At 44.1% G+C, this 25,510-nt stretch overlaps 3 protein-coding genes across 5 annotated transcripts in view; 2 read left to right on the plus strand and 1 right to left on the minus strand.

The window, feature by feature from the left end:
* CASR (calcium sensing receptor) overlaps window positions 1-11,068 on the plus strand; it is a 72,685-nt gene extending 61,617 nt beyond the window's left edge. The window contains exons 5-7 of the mRNA XM_068698942.1: window positions 471-701; window positions 4,779-4,902; window positions 7,834-11,068. Coding sequence (XP_068555043.1) covers window positions 471-701; window positions 4,779-4,902; window positions 7,834-9,284 — 1,806 coding nt within the window. The 3' untranslated portion in view covers window positions 9,285-11,068. The remainder of the gene's footprint in view (window positions 1-470; window positions 702-4,778; window positions 4,903-7,833) is intronic.
* A 1,439-nt stretch (window positions 11,069-12,507) lies between these two features.
* Window positions 12,508-16,564, plus strand: LOC137864648 (cystatin-B-like). The gene is made up of 3 exons (XM_068698957.1): window positions 12,508-12,685; window positions 15,119-15,220; window positions 15,867-16,564. The coding sequence occupies exons 1-3, from the start codon at window positions 12,620-12,622 to the stop codon at window positions 15,993-15,995; spliced, it is 297 nt and encodes a 98-aa protein (XP_068555058.1). The 5' UTR covers window positions 12,508-12,619; the 3' UTR covers window positions 15,996-16,564.
* Window positions 16,565-17,992: 1,428 nt separating this feature from the next.
* LOC137864689 (leukocyte cysteine proteinase inhibitor 1-like) lies at window positions 17,993-24,218 on the minus strand. 3 transcript variants are annotated; one of them, XM_068699103.1, is made up of 5 exons: window positions 24,112-24,218; window positions 21,023-21,141; window positions 20,286-20,386; window positions 19,615-19,716; window positions 17,993-18,218 (listed from the first exon to the last, which is right to left on the minus strand). In XM_068699103.1, exons 3-5 carry the CDS (start codon window positions 20,349-20,351, stop codon window positions 18,090-18,092), a joined length of 297 nt encoding a protein of 98 aa, XP_068555204.1. In that variant the 5' UTR covers window positions 20,352-20,386; window positions 21,023-21,141; window positions 24,112-24,218; the 3' UTR covers window positions 17,993-18,089. The 3 variants fall into 3 exon arrangements, with proteins under 3 accessions (XP_068555204.1, XP_068555186.1, XP_068555196.1); XM_068699085.1 differs by lacking the exon at window positions 21,023-21,141 and having other exon boundaries at window positions 24,112-24,193; XM_068699095.1 differs by lacking the exons at window positions 21,023-21,141; window positions 24,112-24,218 and having other exon boundaries at window positions 20,286-21,014.
* Between the last annotated feature and the right edge of the window lie 1,292 nt (window positions 24,219-25,510).

Here is a 25,510-nt window from a genome sequence, read left to right on the forward strand (position 1 = left end):
TTTGTGGGTCTCATCCAACTTGGGATATTCTATGATTCTAAGATTGCTTTTATGTAGAGCATAAATTTTGCAAGAGCAGGGTGAGTGGGATGCCTGGGTGACCAAAACACTTCAGTGGCTGCCGTCACTTTTCTGCCCCTAAAGAAGAGCTGTGGGCTTGGAGAGGTTGTGGGAAGGGACTGAAGAGGGGTACCAAAAAGCTGAGAGGGGCAGCAACTAGTAAGCAAAGTTGCAGATGGCTGCCATCCATCCAATGGACCACAATACTTTGCGATGTCTACAAGGTTTGTACAGAGTTTCTGTTTCCATGTGATGTCCATGAAAAAAAGTCAGCTACTGCTGTAATGAAGTGATTTTTAAGAGATTAAGCACTGTAGTAGTGATTATTTCCAGTTTTGTCCCAATAGCAGACATGTCCTGTGTTAGGGTTGTGACACAGGTGTTCACAGTGTCTCTATATCTCTCTCCAGGTTCTGAAGCACCTACGCCACTTAAATTTCACCAATAATATGGGGGAGCAAGTGGATTTTGATGAGTTTGGAGACCTAGTAGGGAATTACTCAATAATAAATTGGCATCTCTCTCCGGAGGATGGCTCAGTCGTCTTTGAGGAGGTTGGGCACTACAACGTCTACGCCAAGAAAGGGGAGAGGCTCTTTATCAACGAAAACAAAATCCTGTGGAGTGGATTCTCAAAGGAGGTAAGTGCTTAAATCCTCACAGCAGTATTTAACAAGTTGCTTCAAGATGTAATTTGAACCAACCTTGCATACTCCTCATATTATTGCTCCATGCCTCATTAAAACACCCATTCATCTTATTGTATACATATTCTCTGCCCCAGTCCTTCACGCCCTCAGTACACACTTCTGGAAATAATGGGCTGCTTCTCCCTTCCTATACATTTGATAAGCCTATGCACGAATGCTTTAAATAATGCCTTTTCTTTGGCCCAAATAGTTAGCTTAGGTTTTCGTAATGCTGTTTCTACAAAGATGAGAAATTCATTGCCCAAGCCTGGCTGTTGACTAGGTCAAGGTTTCTTGAGCACAGTAGTTTCATCACTGAAAACAGACATCTCTTCTGCTCCCAGTATCTCTGAAACAAGAATTGTCTCTTCCTGTTCCAAGTTAAGCTGTTTCTGCTATCTTTACCCTCCATGTCCCAGAGCCTTCCTCATACCTTTGCCTTGCAAAACAAACAGCACAACTCCTGTTTGTTGTGCTAGGTTAACTTGGTCTTGGTTCTCAAATGGTGGAACACACCAGAACCTGATATCTTTTTTTAATTTACCAGAAGGTATATGTACAGGTATATGTCTCAAAAGTACTTGATGTAACCACTGACTTTCATTAGGCCTAGGTCCTTTTCTGCTTAGTTGTAGGTGTAAGACCTTTTTATCATGATTATATCTTCTCTAGCCTCCAGCACTGTCTCCTCACATGATGGGAACATGATAGTGCAGAGATCTCCAGACAAGAGCTAAGTGTACAGACTGGACAGAACAGATAGCTTGGCTCCTGCTCAGCTACTAAGCAGGCATCTAGCTGGTGGCCTGAGAGGTGACACAGGGCGTGTTAGTTTAAAAATGTTGCCATCGGGCACTGCTGCAACATTTAGATGTGTTAAATTGGCACCTGATGAATGAATAAGGCAATTTGCTTCCAGGTGATTATTCGCTTTGGCTGGCAGACTGAGTAACTCTGTCTGAACAACTATATTTGCCTTATACCTTTACATCATCAGTTAAGCATTACCTTTGCTCCAGCTACACCAGTTTCACTTACGGATTAAATTAAGTGCTCTCTGCCTAATCAGGATCTGCTAATCAGGCAGAGCTCACCACTGCAGAAATACCAAGCCCTGGCTTTTCTAAGTGCAGCTAGAGACTGAGCCTAAACTGCAAGTGGAGTTAAAAACCCCGATACTCTGACCCCTTCTTCTGATTGTTACAAATGTCACTGGCACCTTTTCCAACACTCAAGACACCCTTTCCTTTCCTTTCCTTTCCTTTCCTTTCCTTTCCTTTCCTTTCCTTTCCTTTCCTTTCCTTTCCTTTCCTTTCCTTTCCTTTCCTTTCCTTTCCTTTCCTTTCCTTTCCTTTCCTTTCCTTTCCTTTCCTTTCCTTTCCTTCCTTTCCTTTCCTTTCCTTTCCTTTCCTTTCCTTTCCTTTCCTTTCCTTTCCTTTCCTTTCCTTTCCTTTCCTTTCCTTTCCTTTCCTTTCCTTTCCTTTCCTTTCCTTTCCTTTCCTTTCCTTTCCTTTCCTTTCCTTTCCTTTCCTTTCCTTTCCTTTCCTTTCCTTTCCTTTCCTTTCCTTTCCTTTCCTTCCTTTTTCCTTTCCTTTCCTTTCCTTTCCTTTCCTTTCCTTTCCTTTCCTTTCCTTTCCTTTCCTTTCCTTTCCTTTCCTTTCCTTTCCTTTCCTTTCCTTTCCTTCCTTTCCTTTCCTTTCCTTTCCTTTCCTTTCCTTTCTTTTTTCCACTTAAACTGAGTAATTATGTTTTATTTTGGTCTGCATTCCTCCAACAGTGTAACATTTATCTCTATTCACTGTCCTATGCAGCTGGATATTGATGACTTTCATGCCAGGACAGGTAAATTGTGTGCCACCAGGAAGGGATCATGATCTTTAGGTCTACTGTAGGTATTTTTTTTTCAGTTTATAGAATTTGAATTTCTTCAAGATAAAAGGCTCTGCTCAAAAGACTATCCAGTACACTACTCCTTGAAGACTTCTGGCTTTCAATCTTCCTCAAAAAAAAAAAGATTAAACATAATTAATTTTAACATGGGAACAGCAGTATTGGCCAGATTTGCAAAAGAACAAGTTAAAGAGTAGGTAAGATAGATTCATTCTGGCAGAACTTGATGAAATTTTCTACAGAATACTGAAGAAGACAGCCAAAGCAATCTCAAAAGTACTAGAAATTTGTCATTGAGAAATGTGGAGGACGAGTGATGTCTCAAAGGATTAGGGGAGGGTAACCATAATACCTGCTTCTAAAAGCAGATATTGGAGAGCCAAGGGAATTACACACAATTGAGCTGAGCTTCAGTAACCCAAAAAACTTGATAAAAAATATATTAAACAATTATAAAACACTTAGAGGATAGTAAACTGATAAGAAAAAGGCAACCTGGATTTGTCAAGATGAAATCATGTCAAACGTATTTAATTTTCCTCCTTGGCAGCACACTCAGCTAGTAGATAATGGAGAAGCAGCACACAGCTTCAGCTGGCATTTTGATTCAGCCCTGTTCAAGCTCATCACTGGCAGCCTAGGAAGGACAGTCTAGAGTGATCAAATCCTCTTGGTGGATGCACAGTGTGCAGAAAAACTGACCCAGGGAATAGGTATTAACAATTCACTGCAAAGAGTGCTTCAGGTGGGGAGCTGCTGGGATTTGCCCTGGATATGCAACTGACTAGTTGATTTTGCAATCCTGATTAACAGCTTAGAACCAGGATTCCCAAACTGTGCTGCAACTATTTTTCAGAGCAACAGGCAGCAGCAACCACTCTCAGCTGCATGTGAATACCTGAGCCAAAAGGTGGGCATCTCCACAAAGGAGTTGCCACTACCCATGACTTGCTTACCCTGTGGCTGAGGTCTATACCTGCACACAGGCAATTTCTAGACTAAAACCCAGGGTCGCTGCCTAAGCATATCCACAGAGAGCTTTCTGGAGATGAGAAGGTTAGCAGCACTTGGGCCAGGCAATAGGAAAAGCGAGGAAGTTAAAGGGATTCAGGTAGGTTTTAGATCCTACAGTAAGAAATGAAGAAGGGTAGGCCATTCCTTTCCACATAGCAGAAAACCTGCAAAAAAACATGAGTGAAGGCTTTCAACCAGAGCAGCCCTTAGCTACATACAGGTCAGGGCACCTCTGCTGGCAGTGGAAAATGTGGGTTTAACTAACATTTTTACATGCCCATGCATGCTCATCTGACCACTCACTGACAGGGTATGACCATGCCCAGGTGGGTTCATGCATAGATAAATGTGCAGTCAGAAGGTGACACTTCTGGTCATTTGCAGCAGCAAAAGCCTGGAAATCCAAGTAACCTTTCTGCTGAAAGTTCTGATGAAAGTGAGATGGGGGTTTACAAGTCTCCTCTATGGACTTCAACATGGTGTACTTCTTGTGGACATCCCCTTTTCTGTATCTGCCATATAGATGATCTGCATCTGTAGATGCTCGGTGTTGTTAAAATTGGGCCTTTCTCTCTTTAATATGAAGGCTTCTCTCGCATAGTTATGTTACTTTTGTTTCTAGGCCAGAGAGGGTCTTCAGGACATTGGGAGGAAGTAGGTTTCGGGGAACCATTTTAAGCCCCATAAATCATTAATAGTTGATATGCAGTCTATGGGATTGGGGATCAGTAGTCAGAGCCCATCATCTCCAACGCTGACTCAAATTCCTGCCAGTAGACATGGATTGTCTTTTCTTTTAATCACCTACTGACTGTTTTTTGGCATATGTCTCATGGGTCACAAACCAGTTCACAGTGCACACAACACAGTAGAGATTACAGAGCTCTTGCTGATCTTCCCCATCATTCCTTGATGCAATCCTTCAAACAGGTATCACTTCAGAGGCTTAAGGGAAGACTATTATGCAAGATGTGTCTCTTCTGTGGAAAGAAGAGGGGACTGTCTGAGGCTCTCCAACACTTAACCAAGCAGCACCACCCTTGGAGTAATCCCAAGGTCCTGCTGTGGGAAGTCTGTACATGGGGCACTGCTACCATTAACCTTCTGTGGGCTCTTTTCTTGCAGGTACCTTTCTCTAACTGCAGCAGGGACTGCCTCCCAGGCACCAGAAAAGGTATTATTGAGGGAGAGCCCACCTGCTGCTTCGAGTGTGTGGACTGCCCCGACGGGGAGTACAGTGATGAAACAGGTAATACCCACAGGGTTGCTCTGGGGTTTGCAGTGGACCATATGAGCCCTCTGTCCATCACCCACAGTTCTGTTGAAGTGACTTACCTGCACTACTGAGCTGGAGGCTGCTTTGCCAGGGGCCTTCACAGAAAGCCTGGAAGGACATTCTCCTGAGAATTTTACGGGAATTGAGTCCTGTGGTCCTCAGGTCTTGTGTTCTGCTAAGCTGCTTGTCACTCGTGCTCTGAATTAGGAAAATTAAGGCAGAGAAATTGAAAAGGACTTGCACATAGGAAGCCTCTCAGGCCACAGGCAAACTCCACTGCATTGTAGCAATAGCTTTTGCTTCTCAAAAAACCTGGAGGAAAGAGACACTCTCTACCCTAATCCTAAGTACTGTAATTATCTGTCTGCCTCCATCTTTCCTCTTGTTATTAGCTTCTTATTTCATGCTTTACAGAGAAATAAAGACCATTCCATTCCCAACTTCAAAAGCAAAGAGGAACATGTGCGGTGTCAAGAGTTGGACTTGATGATCCTTAAGGGTCCCTTCCAACTCAGGATATTCTATGATTCTATGATTCTATGATTTCCCTTTATGGGGTCACCAACCACAGCTTCTTAACATTGGTGCTGCAAGACAGCAGAATCTCTTGGGTCCTATCAAACACCCACAGCCACAGCATTCTTTTTGTTGGTTGAGGTGGGAGCTTGGATCAAGCCTCACAGGTTCTGCAGTGAAGGGAAAAATTAACTCCAGTTTTAGAGTTGCTTGAAATTTTCTGAATGTCCAACACCATCTTCTTCCTTCAACAACTTCCAACACCAACAACTTCCTCGGTGTTGGACATGCCCAGGCTAATGAAGGCAAGTAAATCCTTTCAAGCAGCAGACCCCCACATACTGCAGAGTGCTCAGGACCCTCTCCAGCAGCACCAGCCCCAGCGCATACTGCAGACCTTACTAGAGATGAAAACCAGTAGGTTGTATGCAAGACTGAAGAAGTACTCTTCTTAGGGAGAGAATCTAATCTGCATCCTATCAGACAGGAGTCGTAATATTTTTACAAGAACACACAGTAAACATATAGTACTTTAAAACATTATATGTACATAAACATATATTACAAGTTGCTTACATGTAACATATTTTAATTAAATTGAAGCAATCCTGGTCATTTTTAATAGGCGTCATTTGGTGTTTTTCACAAGATTTTGGGAGCTGGCCCTGGTACATTTGTGAAATTTGTGAGGCTGAGGGAATGACTGCTTTCTGACTCCTCAGTTTTCTGCTGCAATTTCAGCTGACAGCAATGCTCTTCACTTCCTGTACTTACCAGTTTTATAGGCACAGAGAACAGTTTCACAACCAGCCTCATCAAACTGACATAGTGATACTACCGAAGGAGACAATCTCTCGTCTCCTCCCCAAGCTGTTTGCTTTCATCCATTGTCTAGTACTTGTGCAACCACAGAGCAAATTGGATCAGGTCTGTGGTCTTCCTGAAAACAATCTCATTTTTTGGCAGATTGCATTTCCAACTGGAACAAAAAGCTGCATGAACTCTCATGCTAACACAAAGAGGGGAAGGAATGAGCAGCCCTGGGGGAGGAGGGAGATCTGTTTTGCTCCCTTATGTGGCAGCGTAGTCTCTAGGTCAGCTCAAGACAAAAATGAAAGCACTTCTTTAGGATGCAGTGATAAATAGTTGCCTCTGTATCAGGTGGAGGTGGCTGAATTCCCTGGCATGTGAAGTTAGCTTTGCAGTACATGCAGTTTGCAATAGGCTTCCGGGTAAAAGACACACCAAAAAAAAAAAAGATTGGCTGAACAAAAGTCAATGAAATGACATGGTGATGGGAGCTTCTGAGTGTGCTTTTACATCCAGTGCAAGTTTTTCAGGTGAACAACTTAGGTGAGAGAGACAAGTAGTCATTAGGAGAGTAGAATCATATCAAGCAGTGGATGCTCCCCACAGTCACCCCTCCAGAAGAGAGAGCTTGAAATACTTTGCACTCAATTCCCGACTTCTTCATTAGCACTGCTATCCTGATGGGATCCCAAAGGAAGAGGCAGGATGTAACCTCCAACTCGTTGCTCTCAACCCCTTTCCACTGCTATCAAAGGAGTCATGACCCTCACCAATGGAGCACAAGACCTGTCTGGGTTGAAAAGCAGGAGCAACAGGCTCTTCCCTTTTGATTATGGCAGCCATTGGAGACAGATGTTGCCATCCCAATAGGTTCTAATTATTTTTATGCAGAAGAAGGAGACAGAGGCATGAATTTTCCCCCTGCAACTATCAGTGAGACGCTTGTCTGAGTGGTATCCTTAGGACACATCTTCCCATGATGTTCCAGCATGAAATGAGAGTGTGCTGGGAGTCAAGGGCATTTCCTGCCTTCAGAGATGAGCAATTTACACAGTTCTAAGACTCACTTCCAAGGAATAAGAAATAAGCTCTCAAGCACTTAAGGAGGCAAGCACGTTTTTCATTTTCTCTCTAGTAGAGACAGGCAGGATGTTTCACATGATGATAAGAGTGCGAGAGGTATGAAGACAGAGAGAAGCAGATGATAGAAACAGAGTTGGACACAGCTTGTGTAACAGCTAAAAGTAATCAAACAAGCTTTGCAAAGTTTTACCAAGAAATGGATCCAAAAAGCAGAGTGCATGGGTATGATTTTTTTTGTTGTTATCGTGTTGTTGTTTTTTGTTTTGTTTTCATTTTTTGTTTGTTTGTTTTGTTTTGTTTTAAGTTGGCAGGCTTCTTGTTTCACTGTAGAACACTCTGAGACAGTAATAAATGATATTGTGAACCTGCAGGCATCTGAAGGGAACACTTCCTGTATTTAAGGTGAAGAACAGGGCGTAGCTGCCATGCACTTTGTCTCCTACTTCAGTCTCTTATTCTGACAAACCTTCCCTCTCCCTGTCACTTCTTTTTCAGATGCAAGCGCTTGTGACAAATGCCCTGAGGATTACTGGTCCAATGAGAACCACACATCCTGCATCCCCAAGCAAATAGAGTTTCTATCCTGGACAGAGCCCTTTGGGATTGCCCTGACTCTCTTTGCTGTGCTGGGAATTTTCCTGACTTCTTTTGTCCTGGGAGTCTTCACAAAATTTCGCAACACTCCCATTGTCAAGGCTACAAATCGGGAACTGTCCTACCTCCTCCTCTTCTCCTTGCTCTGCTGCTTCTCCAGCTCATTGTTCTTCATTGGCGAGCCCCAGAACTGGACTTGTCGTCTGCGGCAGCCAGCTTTTGGCATCAGCTTCGTGCTCTGCATCTCCTGCATCCTGGTGAAAACCAACCGTGTCCTGCTTGTCTTCGAGGCAAAGATCCCCACAAGCCTCCACCGAAAGTGGTGGGGCCTCAACCTCCAGTTCCTCCTGGTCTTCTTGTGCACATTTGTACAGATTGTCATCTGCGTGATTTGGCTCTACACAGCCCCACCATCCAGTTATCGAAACCACGAGCTGGAGGACGAGATTATTTTCATCACTTGCCATGAGGGCTCCCTGATGGCCCTTGGCTTCCTCATTGGCTACACCTGCCTTCTGGCAGCCATTTGCTTCTTCTTCGCCTTCAAGTCTCGAAAACTGCCTGAGAACTTCAACGAGGCCAAGTTCATCACCTTCAGCATGCTGATCTTTTTCATTGTCTGGATCTCCTTCATCCCTGCTTATGCCAGCACATATGGCAAGTTTGTCTCTGCTGTGGAGGTGATTGCGATACTGGCTGCCAGCTTTGGGCTCCTGGCCTGCATCTTCTTCAACAAAGTCTACATTATTCTCTTCAAGCCATCCCGCAACACAATCGAGGAAGTGCGCTGCAGCACAGCTGCCCATGCTTTCAAGGTGGCTGCCAGGGCCACCTTGAGACGGAGCAATGTGTCACGCAAGCGCTCCAACAGCCTCGGGGGCTCCACTGGATCCACCCCTTCCTCCTCCATCAGCAGTAAAAGCAACCATGAAGACCCTTTTCCTCTACCAGCCTCGGCTGAGCGGCAGCGCCAGCAGCAGCGTGGGTGCAAGCAAAAGGTCAGCTTCGGGAGCGGCACGGTAACCCTGTCCCTGAGCTTCGAGGAACCGCAGAAGAACGCCATGGCCAACAGGAACACCAAGCGCAGGAACTCCCTGGAGGCCCAGAACAGTGACGACAGCCTGATGCGGCACCGGGCCCTGCTTCCCCTGCAGAACAGTGAGTCCCTCGGTGCTGAGCCTGGCTTCCAGGCAGCTTCCAGCCCAGAGTCCAGCTCGCAGGAATCAGTGGTGGGAGACACCAAAGAAGAGGTACCAAGCCCTGAGGCAGAGCCTTCCCTGCCATCAGCTAATTCTCGAAATTTTATAGGCACTGGAGGTGGCTCTGTCACAGAGAACACGGTACATTCCTAACAAAAGAAGATCATGAAAAGCGCACCAGTCCCCAAGAGGAACTTGCTCACCTCTTGCTTCTGAATGGGAAAGACAACAAAGATACATATCTGTGACACAGCCCCACCACACGTTATTGTTAGTGCCGGCAGGGTAACACACATGCCTCCAGAGGAAGGACTGTCAGAAGCCTGTGTCTGGGGAGCCTTGAACTGAATTTGCATTTGCTTTATTGAAATCAGGACATCTTGGAAGGACAAGTGAAGATTGCCTCTGGTGGGGCTTAAGCAGAACTTTGCATGCTGCCTTGCCTCTGTAAGCTTTTCCTGCCAGACTGCAACTCAGCTGACTACGGGAGGCACTGGGCAATTCCACTATACTCTGCTTTTACATTTATGTATAATATTCCTCTTCCCCACTATGTATAATATTCCCTCTTTACCCAGTATATGTGATCTGTAACCATGTGCATCAGGACTCTCAGCTCTTCAAAAGCAAGATACACAGTTTCACTTGGGGAAAGCACAGTCAGGGGGAAAATAAAAAAGCCCCCAACGTCCTGCATGCTGTGTACAGCCAAGGGTGTGAACATGTAAAGTATTTAATGTGACAGAGCGCCTTGCTATTTATATTTAGTAATGTCCCAATTTCTCCTTTCCGCCCAGCAGGAAATACTGGACTATACCCTTCCTAGACTCCATTGCACTAGACCAAGCTACTAGGTTCCTACTGTTTTCTTCCGGCTGAGGTGGCTTTACCTCCAACCTGCCTGCTTCGGTGGAGGGGGAGAACAGCTTGTAAATGCCCCTGGAGAACGTTGCGAGAGCACAATGACATGTATTCATGATTGATTATGTTGCTAGTAGTTGTATGCTTAACAAAGTGTTGCTGCTGTAATATTCCACATGGCATACATGGCTAACCCTTTCACACCATAGTCAGTGTTGTGCTTTGCCATATTAATCTGCCTCACACCTACACATAGCATTGCGCTAGTCATGACAGTACTCGTGGGCCTGATACAAAGCCAATAAAACAAGGTGAAATGGAGGAGTTAGGGATGGAGAAATAGCCCCCAAATTTGGTAATATTTCAGATGAATATTGCAAGTGTGCATGCTGGTAGATGATGGGGTGAAGAAAATGTACAGACTTGGGCTCTGAGATATTCCAACAGACAAATGAGTAAATTGTGTATGTTTTGGTTCCTATATGCCTTCTACTTGGTTATGTCCCTCCTGGCCCGTCTTGAAGAGAGGGTACTTAGAAGAGGAAGGGTGCACTGTACCTAGAGGAGAAGAGTAAGGACTTCAGAAGAGAGCACAGTTGACCTTCATTACTCTTGACTCTTGTTCTACACCCCCAAAAGCAGACCAGTGCTCCTGGTTGTGCAGGGTATGCCTGGTTCCTCTCCATCCATGCTGGAAAGGTTGAAGTAAGAGAATCGTTAGAAGAGAATTTTGTTGCAGCCTGATGAAAGAAAGAGTGCCTCTAGGCAGTCCAGCAGGAAGGGTGAGGCTATGTTGCAGAATTTACTTACCTATTTACAGATCCCATATACAAGAACAGGCATCTGCTGTGAAGATGTCAGTACCTTCACTCATCAGACATGAAGGTAGTCTAGACCCCTGTGGAAAGGTATACGGGCCTGCAGCTTAGCATGAGCAGAGATGAAAGGACTGTGTGAATGTGTTGGGGAAAATACAATTCTCTTGTTACTGTTTTTGCTTGTTTGTTCTTTCGCCAGGGCAGGAAAATAAAACTTACAGGTGACATTACTGCATAAAAACTTTGTTTTGCAACCTCCACTGGCTGCTGAGGAGTTTTGCTTTACGGGGGCACAGTGGAAATCCAGAACCCAATGAAGAATGCTATTGAGACAAGTTATTTTAACCCTTCTGTTGCTCTGCTATATTCTACTTGGAGTGGGCTCAAATTTTAATTACACAATGTAAGAACAAATCCAACTTTAACTGTTCGGCCTGCAAATAAGAATATGTGATTAAAGCTATGGTACTGCGGGTTAAAGGAAAGAAAAAGAGTTTGAAAACACAAGTCACTGCAGCCACACTTTCAGAAAACACTGGACCAAGTGGGAGTTGCTCATTGTTTCTGAAAAAAACACAGGTCCCTCTCCCAGGCTGCTGCTGACTGCAGCCCCCAGGCTTAATTTAAAGGTGCTAATTGAAACCCATGGATTCCTGGGTCTAAGCAAACATGTGAATGCAGATAGCTATTAGATGGCAAAAGGACTAAAAAAAATACTTTAATTACAGTTCACTCTCAGTAAAAGTTCAGTAGCCAAATAACTTTAGGGCTAGTGAACCACTCCTACAGGCCAGACTCAGTAAGTAGCCCCTGAAGCTGACAGCCTTGAAAGTATAGAAGTTCTCCATGAATCAAATGAGGACAACACAAGATATAAACTGTGCACAAACACATATAATGTGAGAAATGAAGTCACCCCTGCCTGCTTTGTTTGGAGGACAATATTCACTGGCTACACTCACAGTAGATAATGTTGATATTGTTTGCTAAGCTTGTTGGGTGTTCTTAATTCATTACATCTACTTAAAAGGAAGTTCTACCCTGGCACACAATGAGGCTCCAATGGCCTGCCATAATTTCCTTGTGACAGATTTGAATGCTCAGTTTCCTGGGGAAGCCCCATCCACCTTCACTGCACACTTACCCTGCGCTGAAAGCCTCAAGCCACACGGGCTATGTGCGTACTTCTGCTGCAGCCTTATTTGAGTGACGCACGCACTAGAGGCTAGGGAAATCGGTAAAGAAGGAACCCCTTCATGAAGGTGATTTGCAACCAAACTCTTTTTTTCCATGCATGGAAAAAAAGTTGGGTTACGTGCTTCTGTGGAAAGCTCAAGCCCAAGAACTTCCACTGGCATGCCCCATCAGAAGTCACTCGTGTGAATGGCTGCCCCTTCACACCCCCCACAGCTCAAAAATCTACATCAAAGCATGTGCCCTTGGCTGGTATCTGCTGGACCATCAGAAAAGGGACGGGGAAAGGGGACAGAATTTCTCCTTCCCTGTTCTGTTTCACGTGTGTCCTCCCTTACCCCCTGCAGGATGCAACACCCACCGCTGGTAAATTCAGGGATATATTTACCAAATTTACAAAGGGGCCTTGGGGATGCGCAGGGGGAGGCGGGTTTGCTGTTGTTTTTGTATGGAACCTGCTCAGAGCAGCCAGAAATAAACACACACCCAGCGCCCTGCGCCCGCCCCGGCGGCAGGCCCGGCCCCGGGGCGGGCCCCAGCGTGGAGGCCGCTGCTCGGCGGAGAGAGGAGAGGGAAAGGCCGGGAAGGGAGAGGGAAGGAGGGGAGGCCGCCGTCATGTTGTGTGGGGGCGCCTCGGCGACCAAGCCTGCCACCAGCGAGACCCAGAAGATCGCCGACGAGGTGAGGGGGACGGGCACGGCGAGACCCCGCGGGCCCGGGCGGCTCCCGCAGGGCCTGAGCCCGGCGTGGGCTTGCTGGGGGCTGCCCTGCGCCCCCACGGTGCTGGGGTCGCTGCCTGCAGGGATAGATATCGAGAAAAACATGCTCTGTGAAATCAGGATAGGCTTCTCAAATGATCTTCTTTGCTTGAATCTTTGTACTAGAGCCTGCCGGTGTGCTGAACGCGGGTGCGTTTCCTCTTCCTGCTTTTCCAGCTCTCGCCTCCGCGGTGTTATTTCGTAAGAGCAAGGATTCCCTCCCGGGTTTGCTCATCTTTGGCTTCTCGCTGGAAGCTGTGCCAAGGATTAGTCAGGGTGATTTTGAACCACTGTCGTTCTCGTAGCTGTTTGGGGAGTGCGCAAACAGGCTGTGCAGATCATCCAAGAGCTGCCAAGATGTGATTTCAGCCCTGTCACAGAATTGCAGATGTTCAGCTGGGAAGGGGCTACACCTCCTGCTCAGTGAAGGGTCAGCAGTCCCAGGCTGCTTGAGGCTTTGTTCACTCAGGTCCTGAAAAACTCTATGATGGAAACTGCACAGCTTCTTTAGGCAACCTGTTGTGCTGTTGGACTGTCCTCATACACAAAAAAAAATTCTTTCTCTCCTCAAAGGGCAAGTGTTGCAGCCATCTTAGCTCATGGTGGCCCTTCACTGAGCTCACTGTGTTTATTGACATCTCTCTTTCTTGTTTTGGGGGCCCAAAACTGGACAGAGTATCCTAAATGTGCTCTGATGAGTGGTGATGCAGCCTAGTGTGCTGTTAGCCATCATTACTCCGTACTGAGTCAGGATGTCCATTTGTCATATGCCGTGGTGAGTCATTGCCATGATACCCCAACAAGCTACAGCTGCATGTGACTCTGAGCTGTTTGTAGCCACCGAGCCTAGTGCCAAGCTTTGTGGAGGAAATAGAAAATGTGCTGATCTGGGGCAATTTTGAGACCTGTGGAACCAAACTTGCACAGCACCTAGGCTTAGTTAGGGAGCACAGGACAGGATAGAGGCAGTGGTACACTTACATCTGCCCTCCCCTGTGCTTCCTAAAATTTGGAACAGTAGCTCTACTAGGAATGAGAAAGGAAACCACTTGCTCCATCCTCTGACTCAGTGGGAAGAAGCAGGGAGGACTGAATTACTGTGCTTTCTGGGACTCACCCCTCCATGCATTTGCAAATGCAAAATTATTGGGTGCACTTTGATTTCTATATGCCAAAAAGCATGTGTACACAACCATCCAAACATCATTATCTTACTTTTGATGTACTGCTTATAGCCTGGAGGAAGTATAGAGCTGTGACCTCAGAGGGAAGATGTAGAGTATGGTCACAGCTCCAAGGGACAGGGTGGCTACCGATCCACTTTTGTACACAGAAAAGCACAAGGGTTTGGTCCAGCACCTGAGTGGTGGCAGTGGCACGCATTTTCCCCCAAGTTGGGATGCAGGCAGGACAGCAAATGTATTAATTTACAAAGAAGAAGTGTAATATAACTGAAAAGAGAAAAACTATTTGCTGCTGTTACTCTTGCGTTGAGAGTGGAGTGAAGGTTATGTAATGATGCACTGCAGCTGGGGAAGGCCTTCTGGGTACCACCAAGCTTGCAGCAGGGGTTTTAAGACTAATTTATATTGCCCTTGTAAACAAAGCCTAAAATCTGCTTTCCTACCCAAGAAGCCATGATGTTCTAGGCAGACAAGTCTGGGACAGAAAAGGTGCATGCAACTCATGAGAGCTTATGTCCCTATCAGGGGTACTGGGCAAGTTATTCTGACTTCTTCAGCACAGGTTTCACACTCTGGAAACTGGAAACAATGACTCAGAATGCTTCTTATTTTGGGGAGGGAAATGTTTACAGTTTGAAACGCTTCATATTGCAGTTATTAAATGCTGGAAGAACTGTCAAGTGTTGTAAAGCCTCAATCCGAGGTGTGTTGCTTTCCAAGCTTGCTTTTTGGAGTCCTGTCTGTTGAGTGGTTTGAAGAGGGAGCTAACGCTGAAGACAGCCCTCTTCTTTTTGTACAAATTGTATATGTTTTAAATCTTCTCTTTTCAAAAGACCTAAAGTCTTGTGCATGTACATAGTAAACCAATTTACATTTGTTGTTAAATACAGGGCAGAAAGGGAAGCTGAGACGTTAACAGTGGGAATAACATCAAAATAAATCTTCCAGAATAACAACACAGTTCTTTGGTATAGGCTGTCTCCAGACTTGGTTTCTGTCTCTGGTGATGGAACCACATCACTGTCTTGGCTGTGCTGCCTATCTAGACTCCTGGCCTTGCTTTAACACACAAAAAAAGACCTTCAGGGTAATCAGGCACACTGATAGTGTGAGCCGAAAGTCCTAAATACTTGAGTATTGCATCAGTCTTAGTAACTTGTTGTTTCCTTAAGGTGAAGCCTCAGCTAGAAGAAAAAGAAGGGAAAACCTTTGATGTCTTCACTGCAGTGGAGTATAAGACTCAGGTGGTTGCTGGAACAAACTACTTTATCAAGGTAAAGGACATGGAGCAGTGGAATCCCCCCCCCCTTTTTTTTGTCCTTTTTTGTTTTTTATAAAACACGTTTTTCCTTTACTTTACCTACACAGGAACTCTTGTGATTTGGCATTAATAAGAATATACCTGTGCATTTAAATTAAAAAAAAAAATCACCCCCACCTCCCAGCCTGTCTTACTTAGTGAAACTTGTTTTTTAAAAATTACACATCCATGACACTGAGCACTGATACTGTATTAAGTGAAGTCCAAATGTGGAAGGATACAGTTAAGCATCAAACCTGCTTTGACTCTGTGTATAGTGATGTCACACAAAAAAAAATAAGCAACTGTGATCAAAGCATTTCAGTCTTTGTTCTTCCGGATAAGATTAGAGTATTTTTCATGTATTTAATCACTTCTCAGCAACTCTGAGACACATTCCCTGTCTCAGGCGAAGGGAGGATTAACAGACAGAAAGATCAGGTGGTGTTTCCACAAAGTCACAACTCTCAGTCTGCCTCAAGCAAGGCCACACCTTCTGAGGTGATGTTCTCCCTTACTGTGTCTCTGCTTCCCCAGCCTCAAACACACCAACCTAAATCATCCCTCCCGATGAAGGCGACTGTTACTCCATAGCATTCACTTGTTTTTATGCCTTTCAGGTCCATGTTGGAAATGATGAGTTTGTGCACCTGCGGGTGTTCAAAAGCCTTCCTCATGAGAATAAGCCACTGAGTCTCCACGGATACCAGAGCAGCAAGTTGAAGCATGATGAACTGACTTATTTCTAGCAAACTTATGTGACTATGTGACTTCCTAATGATTTCTTATGTATATTTTCTATAGGCTGCAAAATGTTGATTCCTGTTCCAACAAAGAACAAGAAAATATCTTTCTTTTTAACAAAGCTGGAAAGAAAATCCATTTCTCTTTTTGCCATTTTCTTACAGTGCAATATCTAAATGAATCACATAGCTCTCCTTTCACCCTTTGCTAATGCAAACCCAAGGAGCTGCACTGGCTACAGTGCACCTCAACCAGAATACTGTGCCTGAGTCGTGTTTGTGGACTTCCCTAGTCTGGAAGTTGCAGGGGAGTGACAGTAACACTCGTGGAAGGTAGACTTGAACAGAAAAGACTTTGAAAGCAAGAGGATCAGGAGTACTGTAGTCTTTAGAACGTTCCCTTAATCTTTTTTTCTCTTGCAGCAGTAGGATGTAATATCCAGTAGAGGGTGTATGAGATTTTTAAAAAACTTGCTTATTTTCTGAGTCCTAAGGAGAAGTCGTAGAAAGTCGTAGAAATTCGAACTGTACAAGCATTTCTGCACTGACAACAATAAATACTTCTCTCAAATTTAGACAGTATATTTCACTGGCATTTCTCTGTCTTCTTTACTGCTTTTTCAATAATAGTTGCTATCTTTTTCTTTTTTTTTTCCGTGAGCCTTTTTCACATTCCAAATGACTAAATAAGAATCATTTCAGTTGAAAAAGACCTCTAAGATCATCTGGTCCAACCCTTAACCTAACACTGCCAATTCCATTGTTAAACCGTGCCACTAAGCACCACATCTATGTTTACATGAATATTTGTTTTACTTAGAAATACTTTGTTTTAATTGGGTGAGGCAACAACAAAGGCTTTAGGGACGAAGGATAGGGGTTGGAGGTCAGGTGTATGTGTGTGTGTGTTGGTAATTTTGATATTTTACTTTGGGAGAGGTGGTGCTGCATTCTGAACTGAGAAGAAACAGCCCATCTGTGTATGACACCAGGGCAGATTCTTGCTTCCACACTGAAGAAACTACACATGCACATTCGTATGCCTCTTGGGGCAGGAATGCTGTGTGAGCATGGAACTAGCACGGTTTAGAGCATGTTCTGCTTCCTAAAGCATTAAGGGAAACTTCAGGGAGCTCAGACTACTTTTTTGCATATATTCTTTTGCTCACATCAACCCAAAGAGTCCTCCCACACTCCCAACTTAGAACATTGGTGGAATACGTCAGGGCTGTTATGCACTGCTTGTTTTGTTAAAATAAGGGGCTTCTGGAAATGGTATTCTTTGTTGCTGGTAAACTCTCGATCCTGAAGTATTTTATATGGTTCAAAAAAGCTAAACATATTGCCAAATGATATTGTGAGAGAGGTCAGTTAGCATGGATAATGCTAGACTTAATGCATGCCCAAACTCGTTGGCTTGGATTGCACCGGATGTAATTCAAGAGCACCTACCGAAGCAGCTGCTAACACAAAAATATGGTTGTCATGGTTTGGGGTTGCTTTCTTCTTTTGTTCCCTCAGAGCTTAACTGAAAATTGATCTCATTGCAGGTTTGTGATTCTACAAAAAATGAAAGAGCTGCATGCACCTCTATGCTCTGTAATCATGATGGTCAAGCTTTGCTCCAGGGCCTGGGTGCTGGGATTGAGCTCTTCCTGCTGCAGCAGGAGGTCACTCTTCGTGCTACTTGGAGTAGGTCATGCCTTTTCTCACACAACCCTAACTGGTCAAGCTGCCCTTACAGAGGGGCACACCGTTCGGCTCCTCAATTCCTCCCCTAGCAGCCAGTAGCTTATGTTTACTGCACTAAGAGCAAACCCAAGAAACAGGTAGCCTGTTACACCTAAAAACACTGACAGTACTAGGAAAGAAGAGAGAAAAGGAGTGTACTCTGTCTTAGAGCTACAGCACCTTAGGAGGCAGGAACAGCTCTGACTAGTATTTCAGAGCCCTCTCAAGCTTTAGACAGGCGGCAGACTCAGACACAACAAGCAGGAGATGAACACAGCTTTCAAAACTTATTTTATTCTCATGCATTTACTGACACAGGCAGAATCCCCGTGCAACTTGCAGAAGTCGGGAAACATTCCCCACCATCTCTCAGAAGTACTCCAGAGGATCATCTCTGGTTTTGTCAATCACATATCTGATAATGATGGGATCTTTTTTCTCATAGGGAAGGGCTTGGAACACCACTAAGTGGGCGTAGCTGGTATCAGAAATTTGGACCTAGAAACCAGAACAGCGGGAGAATGAGGATCATATGTGAAACTAAAAGGTGCTCTTACATACTTGGAGAGATATCTTCTCTCAGAAGCTTAAGTTTAGGCATATCTTCACTTCTACTACAGTGACACTTAGCCCAAGTCTGGATGATAACAGGTGGCAGGAAATACATGGAGAACTCAGTCTCTATGCATCACAGATTGTAATAAAACACATAAAGAACATCAGACAGATGTTAATGGAAAATCAGGACTTCTTGGGGGTACAAGCACCAGAAGAAACAAAAGGAGAAAGTTTTTGATGGCATTCCATTTAGCTCTTCGAGATCCTTGTCCATCAGCTTCAAACTTCTCGGGACATTTAGAGCAGGAGACAAAAGCCTAAGTCCTAATGGCTCAGAGGTGGGATAAGATGCAGACACCATATCAGCTCCTAGACGGTACAAAAAGATCTATCCAAAACCTTCACATGGTCTTAAGAACAACCCCAGAGATGCCATGACAACTTGAAAGCCAAGATCCCTGGTCTTTCTTACTGCAAACCCACTGCTGCCTGGACAGACAACATGACATGTCTTTGTGCTTGCAGGGATGAGCATGAGCGGCTGAAATCATTTTGTAAATAAACTTGCCTTCCCCTCCAGAAAGCCCTCACAAAGATTTCCTACACAGTTGCACAGAATTTCCTGCATACAGAGCCAAATACAACAGGTGCTCAACTCTTAGTGTGTGAGGTCTACGGTATTAAAGGAAGGTTTAATGCCTTAGGCTCTTAAGAGGTCTTTACATGCCTTCTGGTGACTGCAGTGTTGCACTGTGTTTGTTGTTGTCTGCATTACATCTCAGCTGCAAATTTGTTGGTAAAATATTAGTGATGTGGAAAATTCCCAAGTATAAAAGAGCTCATTCCAGTTAATGCTAAATTGAAGAAGTGTTTCCTGTCACTTGCAAAATTGGGAAAGACATCATCAGTCACCAGTACTATAAATGCATTTATTAAGATGGAATTTGTTAAAATAAATCAAATTAATTATAGTAAACAGTACTGGAGGACACAAGAGAATATGAATTCTGCTGCTTTGCCTTGAAAGGCAACAGAGAGCACAGTTCCGGCTAGTTGAGATAATTTGAGCTGAGAAGGCTATCCACTGTCTTCAAGTGAGATGATCTTACAAAAGTTATCATTCACATCTCAAGAAGCACAGTGAAAGTTGTTTAAGTTTTTATACTTCTATTCTAGAGTAGTGACACAGGAATTTTATAAGCAGCTAGAGATAGTGTTGATTCTTGTTGGTCACATCAGGTTTTCTACATTTGCTTCCCTTTCTTGCTATAAGCCACTATGCAAGTCACCTATATTGTTGGACTACAAAGTAATCCCTCTTATAACACATACAAACCTTAATGAAGTAGTTCGTTCCAGCAACCACCTGAGTCCTATATACTATGGCTCGAAAGGTATCATATCTTTTGTGTTCCCTTCTTTCAAATTCTGGCTTCACCTGTAAAAAGAAAAAAAAAAAAAAAAAAAACTGTTGGCAGGTTCATATTTAGGCTGTTCTTCCCTTCTACCACTCCAGTTTTCATATTTCTAAACACGTACCTGTAAGAAAATAAACCCAGAACCATCAAAATAATTCAATTTACAACCAAATCTCCAGCATTCTTTCCTATTTCAAGTGTTGCCTCCAGCATTCTTTAACATCACGTTAGAGTTAGGCTTCCTAAAAATTTTTTTCCTAATAGCTGCATATCGGTACTTATCAGGTACAATCTTCTCCTTTCAAATATAGCAACCACAGTACAAGAACAGTAGAGTTGGTCTTTTAACTGTATGCAAAGATTAAGTGAAGGTAGCCAGTAGTATGCCTGCCTATGGACAAGGATGAAACAGAGAAGTGATTTGGGTTTGTCTTACTTGCACAGTGCCCACGCAGAACACTGAGAAAAATACTTCCTGGCAAGGGCATTTGCTTCAGTTTCAGCACTCAGTATCACCACCTGGTCTCCCAGCCTTGGCACAAGATTCACCCTTCACACAGACTCTATCTTCAGATAGGTTGCAACTCACCTGGTCAGCAATATGCTGGACTTCTGGAGTAGCAGGCTGAGTTTCAGATAAGTCCCCAGTCTCCATGGTGGCAGGTAACGTCTCCGAAATGATGGGTGGTTCTGAGGAGGGAAGTCCAGAGTAGTCTGAGAAGAGTCACCAGGCACCTTGTATATATATACCTCTAGGTACCATGGAGTCCTATGACTATTAACAAATACAACCAATCACTACTCTAATCTTAATCAGAATATCTCCTGGCTGGCAACTTGAACAGCTTCAGGAAAACTGTTTAATGCACAGAGGACTTATCAAGGGGTTTCCTGAGAATAGGCCTGTAATCAGTAGGATTATATTCTGAGGGAACATAGTACATCTCTGTATTCCTAAGAATGCTCTTTGCATACATTGTAACATGCCACGTCAGAGTAGAAAAATGTCTATGGCAAACAAAGCTGGAATCACAAGGTATGCCCTTCAGTTGAACCCTTAACAAATGAGGAGAGACCTCATCGCGACCTACAGTTTTCTCACGAGGGGGAGCGAAGGGACAGGCGCTGATCTGTTCTCTTTAGTGACCAGCGATAGGACCTGAGGGAATGGTGTCCAGCTGCACCAGGGGAGGTTTAGGCTTGACATTATGAAGAGTCTTGGTGCTTTGACTCCTGTTTGTACAAGATCCCAGCCTGAACCATCGTACGCACATCAAGTTCACACAGGGATTCATGGGAGATTTCAAAACCTGGATACTTTTTTACCTTTACCCCAGCTTGCACTGGAAAATAGGAAATACCCTTGGGCCAAAATTAACCTGGGGATAAATATTTCCAGTTTCTCAAAGGAAATTCCTGTTGTGCCTCTGGAGCAATACTAGTTTCTGTAAAGACAGGTATTTTCCAGTTAGAATTAAAGTTGCACCCAGGTATTTTGTATAATCCTGTTAACAAGCCGAGTTGATGAATCCCGTGAGTATTGTCTCCCGGCTGGGGGCATCATCAGCTAGATGCTTCTGATGATGCATCAGCTAGATGCAGGCCCGGGGATCCCACATGTGAACTCAGTCTGTCTCATGATTTGGACCAGGGCCTTCCATATTCAGCCGTGGTTTTGACCTTTTGTTGTCTAGAGGCCAAACACTGTCACCTAGATTGAAAAGGGCCTCTAGCTGGTCCAGATGCCCTTGAGCACTGCGGTGATGCTACAATTCCTCTAGTGATTGCTTCAATGGTTGGGGCATTTTTCCCCTATATTTTTCAGGGTTAGACAGACAAGTCTGAAGCCTGGCAATATATTCCACAATAGAAGACTCTCCCCAGGTGAGACGATTAATATGCCACCACAATAATCGTTTACCTCTATCAATTGATGTCATTTGAATTTCACTATACACCATCAAATGAACTAGCACAGGAATAGGATAACCTAGATTCCATTTTTTGTATCTTTAAAACTGGTTCTTCAAAAAATTCATCTAATTCCAAATCTTCAGCTTCTTCCTTAGAAACCAATACTTCTGGGGAAATGTCTGTGCTAGCAGGCGCTAAGGCCTGTGACCTGGCAGAAGCCTTTTGTAAGGGGATGGTGGTTTAGTAAAAATCTTGGATGAAATCTGCAAAGTTGGTGGCTGTAATAACATTGAGCATTCAAACTTGCATTAGACCAATAAGGCTCGAGAGCAGTTCCTGATTGTTGCAATAATACTTTTACATCAGGAAAGAAGTCATCAGGTAAATCACGTACAGAAGACAAAGCCCTCTTTACAGTGGGATCCATACACAAAGAGTCGTTCAAAGCACAAAGTGAACAAGGTAGAGTTACAAGCAACAACAGCAAGAAATGCATTAGGGTTACCTTGGTTTCAAGCTCTGTAAAGAGAGGGGTCTAATCTTAATCAGAACTGGACGAGGGGAGAAATGGTGCAAGCAGGAGCAAAAAGCCATATAAAGCACTAATAATAATAGTAGTAAATGTAAGGAGCACCCTAAAATCTTATGTGTATAATGCCTCCATGCCAGCAAGAAAGGTAAATGACTGTATCCAGCCATCCATACCCTAAGACAGTTGGTTAGGGCTCAAACTAGAAGCCTCTAGCCTCTTCACCCACATGCAGGTGACCACTCCATACATTCAGGAAATGCAGCAAAGCCTCACTCAGCATTTCCCAGCACTCAGACAATCAAGACAGATTTTATATGCAGGAACATTTATGTTTTTCTTGAAACTCCAGGGCCAATTTCCTGCTTATTGACTTCCTCACAGATAACGAGTGATGCAACAGACTGAAAACATGCTTCATATCTAACTTCAAGACTGTTCTTGGTACGTAGAGCTTGAGATTGAAGAACTAGGGCTGACTGGGGTCTAAATTCAATGGTATACAGATCAAGATAAGAGCATGTTACAAACCAGGATGTTGCAGAATGCCCCAAGCTTGAGCAGCAGTGTTATGTAACTGGATGAAAGCTGGATGAGGAAAAACTGCTGTCCTAATACCACTTCCCGAACAAAGTGAACAACATTCACAGTTCTTGGGAATAAAGGGAGTGGCAGGTGTTGGAAGTTTTCCATTTTCTCTCAGTTCACCATGCCAGATGAGGAGATCCTCATAGACCCATTCATGGAGGGAACGACAATTCAAGCCAATGAATTCAATCTCTTTCTTTTGTTCAAGACATTGCTGATTCATTCAAACACTGATCGTCTTCTGCCATGTTCCTACCACATGTCTCATTCACATAGCAAGACAGAAGAGGTAGCTAACTGGGAGAGCCAGCTCACCACGCTGAGGCCACAAGTCACAGAGTACATCCAATAACAGCACAGCACCAGGGCTAAACCAAGCCAGTTTAGAAATTTCTCCACTCACCAGGATGCAGCTCTCACTAATGCCCTTGGAAGGTATTCTGATTCGGTTCCCAAAGCAACACAACCCCTCTGGAGAACTCTTGCTTCTGATTACTAAGAAATGCACTTAGTACAAAGACAAGTCAGGTTATGATCTCAGGTAAACTTTAGGAGTGAAACTAAAGATGTTAATAATGTGTGGAAGTCATTCCACACTTCTGGGTTTGTTGGGTTTTGTCTTCAAAGCACAAGAACCTTTTTCTTCCCCCAGAACGCAGAGTTGTGCAGAAGGGAAGGGAAGCCAACCTTAACTGTTCAGCTGACACTGAAGTTTACACATGAATATTAGCCCGTTGTCTTTCAACAGATGTATTAACGGCTGTCTCAAAATGCATCTAACACCAGGATGCAGTGCTCTCTCGCACACACAGCTCATGAAGTCGCTTTGAAATGCTGACATCTCACAGACTTGTTCATCAGTGGCAACGGGCTATCTAAGGCAGTCTAAACCTCTCTCCATCAAACACTGTCTGTAATGAAACAGCATTTGGAACGTTGCCTTGAAAAGAACAGCCTTCCTCATTACAGCTCTGTCGCGTTAACACGTGTAGACAATTACCCATTACGGGTCCAGACAGATTCAGGGTACCAAACTATCGCAGTCACAGATTCACCAATAAAGAATTAACCGACATGGGTCCGGTTGGATTCAGAGTACTGAACTATCACATTCACGGATTTACCAACAGTGTAACACATCCTTAACAGTCACATTCAATGAGAACTGTCACAGCTAGGAACAATGCAATTCAGTGCAATTTATTACAGCAAGAGGGACACAGGTTCTTTGGATTGCCAGCGATGATTTACTGTCTGCAAAAGCAAGCTAACATGCATGAAATACACAGCCTGGCAATTCATGCGTTAAAAAGGTACAAAGACCCTACAGAGATTTCTATGTTTCTGCAGAGACACCCACTATAACCAAGTGTTCAAATGTCACCCAAAGGTGTCCCAATTGTGGGAGGGGGGAAGAGACGCTCAGCCCGTCAACTGGTCCCAGAAGTCAGGATGGTATATTCCCTAACATCCCCTCTCTCTTAGTCCAATATATATTATTTTTCTCTTCTAGGTGGAGATTGAGTGACTCTAGTCATACACACCTTTCTTATGATTGGTGCTAAATTTTCTCGCTTTTGTTTAAAGTTATAGCCCTCGAGAAATTCAGAGCACATGCTCAGTACGGGGTGGTCGCGCCTTGGAGGTGGGTAGCTGTGGGGATGGAGGTGTGTTTTGGTATTATAATGATATTATAATGAGCAAAGTTCACCAAAAGGACAGCATTTTGTCAAAAACATGGCAGGCCATTGGCCCAGGGTAGCAAATATGCAGCTTATCAGTTCCGTTGTACCTTTGAGTTCCCATCTTAACACGGAGCCTGGCCGCGATGTCTCCACTCCACTCCGCTCCACCCTCCGTACAGTTCCTCTTAGAGGCAGCACACCAGCTTCCCCTAGTGCAACAACATCTAAGGTTAGAGGCCTAAGGAACACTTTGGTAATGCAGCTACACTCCACCCTGAAAGCTTCTTCAATGCTGGACATTGTCTTTAAAATGTGAATATTAGTTTAATCTTCCTAGTCACTTTAGGCAATTACTCCACAATCTCTTGCAGAACATTGACAACCTTGACTGTGTCTCTACTCTGGTTCCATGTAAACAACTTTAAGTAGTAAACAGAAACTGTAGTCAATAAAAATATCGGTACAGTAACAACAACAACAACAAAAGAATCCAAACCCTAGGATTAGGTATTTATGAGTAATTTTTAATCAAGAAATGAAACCATCTGCATAGAAGTGACTGGGACATCTAAGGAAGTGGGTCAGTCTGATGGTTGCACAGTGAGTGATAAGACATGACTACCTGCACAAGATCAAGACTCAGCAAGGATACCAGCTAAGCTTCTCGTTAAAGTGCTTTTACTTGCAGAAACAAAGTTTCAACCAGAAAAGGGATGAAATCCAGGTATTTGTTGGGTCCAGTATTTGATACACGTGACATCAAGAGGCCCAGTAATGTTGTGACTACCTTGATGGCAAAGCTGAAAGAGCATTCAGTCACAGACTAAGCAAGATCCCAGAATGGAAAGGGGGCACTAGACACAGAGACCATTTTATCTGCACTTGTTTAGCATGGCCCACAGCTACACCAGTGCCACTTACATCCCATCACAAAACATCCCACCTCACAGACAGCACGTGTGCACCTGCAGCCCAGAAAGCCAACCATGTCCTAGGCCACAAAGATGATCAAGGGGCTGGAGCACCTCTCCTCTGAAGACAGACAGAAGGAATTGGGATTCTTCAGCCTGGAGAAGACAAGGCTCCAGGGAGATCTTA

Source organism: Anas acuta, chromosome 1 (genome assembly GCF_963932015.1).
Source record: "Anas acuta chromosome 1, bAnaAcu1.1, whole genome shotgun sequence".
Taxonomy (NCBI): Eukaryota; Metazoa; Chordata; class Aves; order Anseriformes; family Anatidae; genus Anas; species Anas acuta.